A 7,110-nucleotide genomic window follows, 5' to 3' on the forward strand; every position below is an offset into this window, starting at 1 on the left:
TGGGGTGTCACCTTCAGTGACTCCTAGAGGGCAAGGCCAGGGGGCTCAGGGGCAGTGGGAGGGATGTGTTGGTCTCAGGAAGGGCTGGAGGGTGCTGGGCTGGTCCTGGGGTCCCTAGAGGTACTTGAGTTGGCTGGGATGGGACAGACAAAGATAAAAAAAGGGATGAAGACATCTTGGGGAGGCCCATGGGGAGAGCAGGTGGCAGTGGGATCTACGGGGTAAAAGGAGGTTCCCTCGTAGACTGTTGTTCTGGGGTCCTCTTCACAGGAGACTTGAGAGGGCTGTCCAGGCCGTTCCTGCTGCTGGAGGAGCTGCTCGCGCTGTCTGGGTGTGAGGTGCAGCCACCGTCTTCCAACTCCTGTCCCGAGGTACTCCTGTGGAGAGAGGAGGTGGCTGAGGCCCCAGCTGCCAGTGGCACACAGGGACCCTCGTGCACAGTAGGGCCCAGAGCTGGCAAGGCTCCCCAGCACGGCTGGAGCTGCTGGCACAGCTGGGCCCAGCTGGACAGCTGCCCCTCAAGGCCCCGGCCAGCAGGGCACGGCTCTGGGCAGGGTCCCTGGCCAGGAGCGGGCCCCAGAGCGCCTCTGCCTTTCAAGGGCAATCTCAGCCCTGCTCTTTCTCCTCCCCACCTCCCTCTGCCTCTGCCCCGTGCCCCTGGGGCTGCTCTTGGCCAGGCAGCCTCAGTGGGAGCCAGCACTGGCTGCTGCCCCAGCAGGGCCCCCAGGACAAGGCCCAGCAATTGAGAGGCCACTGGAAGCACTGGGCAGCAGCAGAACCCTCAGCCGAGTTATTTGGAGAACCATGGACTGGCCACAACTCCACTGCAGCCTAAATGGGAATGTTCCCTGTCCACGCTGGACTTTGAAAAGAAGCTGTTGGAGGGGGCGGGCAATAAAACACTCACTGTTTTCTGTTCCAGGAATACCAGGTTCCAATGCAGCACAAGATGAAGACAAACTCGAAATAAAGCATGCCTGCCAGAAACCCTAGCCAGCAGCCTGTTCCCTGACAGAAACCCCTTCCGAGGCCATCCTGGGCATTGGGAACAGGTCTTGTGGTGCCGGCTGCATCTGTGGGTGCAATGGGGAGCGTGAGCCCGTGCTGTGCTGCACTGCTGAGCTGGCAGCACGGTGGATACGGGCAGGACGTTCTCTGTTTCCCCCAGAGCTGGGGCCTGCAGGCACCTTGCCGGCCCTTGGCACAGGCTGTGCCAGCCAACAAAGCCCAGCAGGCTGGGAGGAGAGCCCGGGGGCAGCGCAGCTGCTTGGGCAGTGGCTGCTGCCAGGGACACGGGCCAAAGCCATCCCTGAGCAGCCACTGCCAGCCCTGGCCCTCCCTGCCCCGTGACAGCTCCCCCAGCCCCAGGGGACAGGCTCAGGCCCTGTCAGGACCCAGCGCAGCCCCTGCCCAGTCGGGAGCCAGGGCTGGCTCTGGCCCTGAGCGGAGGCAGGGCTCCCGCTCGGGGCTGCTCCTGTGCCTTGGGCCTCTGGGCACTCAGGGCCAGCTCCGCAGCAGCTGCAGCGCCAGGGACGTTGCTGCACCAGTCCCGTTTCCCCGGGGCTCTGAACCAGCTCCAGAGGCCTGGAAGCCGAGGCGCCTCCAGCTTTGGCTGCTGCCGGGCTGGGCAAGGGCAGGCCCTGGGGGAAGAGCTGCTGCCACACAGCCCCGGCCAGGGCTGATCCCGGCACAGCAATTACCTGCTGTGCCTGTGCCCGTGTCTGGCATCGCCTTCCTTCCTGCAGCTGGGGCTTCCAATGAGCCACTGCTTCTCCCTGGGTGTTCCTCCTCCTGCAGAGCCTTTTGGTCCATCACTTGAAAAAGGAAAAAAGGGACAACTGGAACAAATGGAAACATTCCCCACTGGGGATGTGTCATCCTCATCAGGCAATGCTTGTTAAAGTCACAGGTAAAGATCAGGAAAATGCCCAGGTAATTGGGGCTAGGCCAGTGCACTCCCTTCAGCAAACAGCTGCACCTCCTGATCTTCTCAGAGACTGGGAAATGGCAGGGGATCTCAGGCCCATGGTACAGTTGGGGCACCCTATCAGCTAATGCCAAATTCCATCCTGCAGAGGCTGGGGAGGAATTGCAGCCAGGCCAGGATGGGAAACAGCCCTGCAGGGCGTGAAAGCAGCAGCGGGGCAGAGAGGCTGCCATGGATCCCTTCCTGCTGTGCCGGGCACGGCGTGTCCAGATGTGCAGCCAAAGCCCCCGGCTGCTGAGTCCCAGGGGAAGCATGAGGGAAAGGCACCCACCTTGTCCTCCGGGTGCTTCCTTCTGTGTTTCTGTCAGGAATTCATCTGCCTCATGAGACTTTTTAGCTGCAGTATCTTGGGTCTTCCCTTTTGGAGGAACTTAAGAGAAAGTAGTTCCATTTCCCAGGAATGGGTCCCACAAAAGCAGGGCTCAGCCTGTGGGGTCAGCAGGGACACACTACTCACCCCTGCCATGGGAGCTGGGTTGGGGCCAAGCATCCAGCCCTGGAGTTGGAGAAGTCCTCCCTGCAGACACACCTGTAACTCAACAGCCACAGAAGCTTCTGCCATCTCTGCTGATCTGCACGGGCACCACTGAGCCGCAGGAGCGGTGAGGGGATCGCACAGATCGAGGGCACACACGTGCATGGTTCTGTGCTGGCACCTGCAGCGCTGCCTCCCTGGCCCAGCGTTGGGCTCTGAGCTGGCACCTCTCCCAGGGGAAAGGCCTTGACCTACCCTCAGCATCTCCCAGAGCCTCAGTCCTGGATGTGGGGCCTTCACCGGCAGGTTCAGCTGCAAAGAAAGGCAGGACAGAAGAGCTCCTGTGGCACTGCAGGAGATCCTCAGGCTGCCCACAAGGCTCAGCCCCGGGGCACAGCCCTGGACCCAGCCCCTTCCCTCTCTGCTCTTCTCTGTGATTGCACAGAGCACATGGAAGGACACACTGGCATTGCACACGGGAGGAAGATTGAAAGCTAAATGCTCCTTCCTCCCACTGACAGTGATACTGTGCGACTCCTCAGGGATCCAGAAGGGAGCAGGGCAAGAATTTCAAAATTCTTCAGCCCTTACATAATGTTAAGGGAAATGGCTCATGAGTGAGCTCTTGTCACATTGATCCTGATTATTCTGTCAAGAAAGGCACACGGAGGAATAGCCTCCAGCATCCTCCAGGAATTTCAAGCCATTTTCCAGCAGGGCTTCCAAAAAATCCAAGTCATGATTCCAGTCTTGAAAGGATCAGAGATCAGAACGATATCAGTGGCATTCTGGGATCCCCTTCTGGCACAGGGAACTGGGCACTGCCAGGGGGTCGGGTAAGGCCGTGGGAGCCAGATGTGAATAGACATGGCCAAAGTTGCACAGGGGCCTGGGGAGCTCTGGGCTGGGTCCTGGTCACTCTCCACACTCTTTCCCTGCACTCAGCAACATCCCAGGGAGGGGTGGCTGGAGCACCACAGGGCCCCGGGGCTCTCTCCTTCACATACAAAAGAAATCCTCACAAAAGCCCTGGGGAAAACTGCAGCAGGCAGTGCCACAGCTGTCGCTCCCTCCCTCCCTCTGTCCCTCCTGCCCTCCTTCTGCTGGGACAGCTCCCAGATCCCAAGGGCAAACAGCCAAGCCCTCTCAGGACACACTGGAGCCTTGCTCTCCCCCTCTGTCCTTTCCCCACCGTGGGCACCCAGTGCAGTCGCTGCCAGGTTTCAGGACATGTCTCCCACGGAGGGACCCCAGCAGGACTGCTCAGGACCCGAGTGCCCTGAGCCTGCTCGGGATAATTCCCCTGGGCTGTGCCGCTCTAGTCCAGGCTGTGCCCGCACTGCCAAGCAGCAGAGAGGGCAGCTGAAGCCTCAGCAGGGCTCAGGCCCAAAGGCACAGCAATTACCTCCTGTGCCTGTGCCTGGCATGGCCTCCCTTCCTGCAGCAGAGGCTGGCACAGAACCACTGCTTCCTCTGGGAAATGCTTCCTTCTGCACAGGCTCTCCTTTCATTTCTGGAGAATGGAAAAGAGACAGCTGGATCAGATGGAAACATTCCTGACTGGGAATGGGGAAGGTGACAACTTCAGGAAGCATCACTTGTGAAAGGAATGCATAAGGATCAGAAAACACCCAGGATTTTGGGACAACCCAAGGCTGCTTCCTTCCCCAAACAGCCCCAGTATCTGATCTGCCTGGACATCAGGAAATTGCAGGGGATCTGAGGGTGGGCATGTCCGGTGGTGCAATTGGGGCTATCTGTCAGCTGATGCCAAATGCCTTCCTGCAGAGGATGGGCAGAAGCTGCAGCCAGGCCAGGCTGGGAAACAGCCCTGCAGGGCATGAAAGCAGCAGCGGGGCAGCGAGGCTGCCATGGAGCCCTTCCCGCTGTGCCGGGCACGGCGTGTCCAGATCTTCAGCCAAAGCCCCCGGCTGCTGAGTCCCAGGGGCAGTATGTGGGAAATGCACCCACCTTGCCATCTCTGCAGACATTCCTTCAGCATTTGCCACATGACTTCTAATGGGTCCTGGAATTTCTTGCCTGCCATGTCTTTGGTCTCTCCTGTCGTAGGACCTTAAGAGAAAGTAGTTCCATTTCTCAGCAATGGATCCAACAAAAGCAGGGCTCAGCCTGTGGGGTCAGCAGGGACACACTGCTCACCCCTGTGATGGGAGCTGGGCTTATGTGCAGCATCCAAGGTAGGAGTTGGTGGAGTTGTCCCTTCAGACACGGCTGTAAAACAACAGCCAGAGAAGCTTCTGTCACCTGGTCCTGAGCAGTATGTCAAACATTACGCCTTGGTGGGACAGTGAGAACATACCTGCAGAATGCTCGGAGGGCTTCACAACTTCAGAGCGCCAGGCTAATGGAGAATCCTTCCCAGCATCCCAGTCTGGAAGCAAACCAAGATGAGAACTGTTTCCATTGTCTGCCAGGGCTGGCTCTGGCCCTGGGCTGGAGGCAGGGCTCCCGCTCGTTGGTGCTGCTGTGCCTTGGGCCTCTGGGCACTCAGGGCCAGCTCCGCAGCAGCTGCAGCGCCAGGGACGTTGCTGCACCAGTCCCGTTTCCCCGGGGCTCTGAACCAGCTCCAGAGGCCTGGAAGCCGAGGCGCCTCCAGCTTTGGCTGCTGCCGGGCCGGGCAAGGGCAGGCCCTGGGGGAAGAGCTGCTGCCACACAGCCCCGGCCAGGGCTGAGCCCGGCACGGCAATTACCTGCTGTGCCTGTGCCCGTGTCTGGCATTGCCTTCCTTCCTGCAGCAGGGGCTGGCACCGAAGATGGAGTGCTTCCTTCAAGAAATGCCAGCTTCCACTGAAGCACTATGTCCATCTCTTGAGAAAGGAAGGGAGACAGCTGCATCAGATGGAGCTGTTCCCCACTAGGGTGGTGGCATCATAGGTAATATTTGTGAAATTTATGGAGCAGGAAAATGGCTAGGTTACAGTGGCATGATGAGAGCACTTCCACCTCCAAACAGACACCCTTTTCCTAATCTGCAGGGCTGGATATTGTGGGGGATCTCAGGGTGTGTTACAGTTTGGGCTGCCTGTCAGCTGATGCCAAATAACTTCCGTCAGAGGCTGGGCAGAAGCTACAGCCAGGCCAGGCTGGGAAACAGCCCTGCAGGGTGTGAAAGCAGCAGCGGGGCAGCGAGGCTGCCATGGATCCCTTCCAGCTGTGCCGGGCACGGCGTGTCCAGATGTGCAGCCAAAGGCCCCGGCTGCTGAGACCCAGGGGAAGCATGAGAGAAATGCACCCACCTTCTCTTGTCTGCAGGGGCTCCTTCAGCTCTTGCCTCATCTGTTTGGATGGTTGCAGGGACATCTTATCTGTTGTATCTTGGACTTTCCCTGTTGGAGTACCTTAGAGAAAATATTTCCATTTCCCAGGAATGGATCCTACAAAAGCAAGGCTCAGCCTTTGAGGTCAGCAGGGACACACTACTCACCCCTGTCATGGGAGCTGGCCTTGCGTATAACATCCAAGGTAGGAGCTGGAGAAGCTGGAGAAGTCCTCCCTGTAGACACATCTGTAACACAACAGCCACAGAAGCTTCTGTCACCTGCTTCCTGCCCGCTTGTCTACAATTCTTCCTTGGTGGCACACTGAGAACATACCTGCAGGAGGCTCCAAGGGCTTCAAAACTTTATTCATCCAAGCTGATGGAGAAGCCTTCCCAGCAACCTCATCTAGAACGAAGCACAGATGAGAACATTTTTCAGGGTGTGCTGGGATCCCCTTCTGCCACAGGGAACTGGGCACTGCCAGGGGGTCGGTAAGGCCGTGGGAGCCAGATGTGAATAGACATGGCCAAAGCTGCACAGGGGCCTGGGGAGCTCTGGGCTGGCTCCTGGTCATTCTCCACACTCTTTCCCTGCCCTCAGCAACATCCCAGGGAGGGGTGGCTGGCGCACCACAGGGCCCTGGGACTCTCCCCCACACACACAGAAGAAATCCTCCCTAAAGCCCTGGGGAAAACTGCAGCAGGCAGTGCCACAGCTATACCTCCCTACCTCCCTCTGTCCCTCTTGCCCTCCTTCTGTGGGGACACCCCCCAGATCCCAAGGGCAAACAGCCAGGCCCTCTCAGGACACACTGGAGCCTTGCTCTCCCCCTCTGTCCTTTCCCCACTGTGGGCACCCCGTGCAGTCGCTGCCAGGTTTCAGGACATGTCTCCCACGGAGGGACCCCAGCAGGACTGCTCAGTACCCGAGTGCCCTGAGCCTGCTCGGGATAATTCCCCTGAGCTGTGCCGCTCTAGTCCAGGCTGTGCCCGCACTGCCAAGCAGCAGAGAGGGCAGCTGAAGCCTCAGCAGGGCTCAGGCCCAGAGGCACAGCAATTACCTCCTGTGCCTGTGCCTGGCATGGCCTCCCTTCCTGCAGCAGAGGCTGGCACAGAACCACTGCTTCCTCTGGGAAATGCTTCCTTCTGCACAGGCTCTCCTTTCATTTCTGGAGAATGGAAAAGAGACAGCTGGATCAGATGGAAACATTCCTGACTGGGAATGGGGAAGGGGACAATTTCAGGAGGCATCATTTTTGAAAGGAATGGATAAGGATCAGAAAACACCCAGGATTTTGGGACAACCCAAGGCTGCTTCCTTCCCCAAACAGCCCCAGTATCTGATCTGCCTGGACACCAGGAAATTGC

At 58.8% G+C, this 7,110-nt stretch overlaps 1 protein-coding gene across 2 annotated transcripts; it reads right to left on the minus strand.

Moving 5' to 3' along the window:
• LOC135307743 (uncharacterized) lies at positions 1 to 3,995 on the minus strand. Of its 2 annotated transcripts, none has more exons than XM_064432177.1 (7): positions 3,868 to 3,995; positions 2,718 to 2,774; positions 2,445 to 2,516; positions 2,259 to 2,345; positions 1,701 to 1,814; positions 908 to 1,073; positions 1 to 377 (listed from the first exon to the last, which is right to left on the minus strand). In XM_064432177.1, exons 1-7 carry the CDS (start codon positions 3,971 to 3,973, stop codon positions 215 to 217), a joined length of 765 nt encoding a protein of 254 aa, XP_064288247.1. In that variant the 5' UTR covers positions 3,974 to 3,995; the 3' UTR covers positions 1 to 214. The 2 variants fall into 2 exon arrangements, with proteins under 2 accessions (XP_064288247.1, XP_064288246.1); XM_064432176.1 differs by having other exon boundaries at positions 2,259 to 2,357; positions 3,868 to 3,993.
• Between the last annotated feature and the right edge of the window lie 3,115 nt (positions 3,996 to 7,110).

Source organism: Passer domesticus, chromosome 9 (assembly GCF_036417665.1).
Source record: "Passer domesticus isolate bPasDom1 chromosome 9, bPasDom1.hap1, whole genome shotgun sequence".
NCBI classification, from domain to species: Eukaryota; Metazoa; Chordata; class Aves; order Passeriformes; family Passeridae; genus Passer; species Passer domesticus.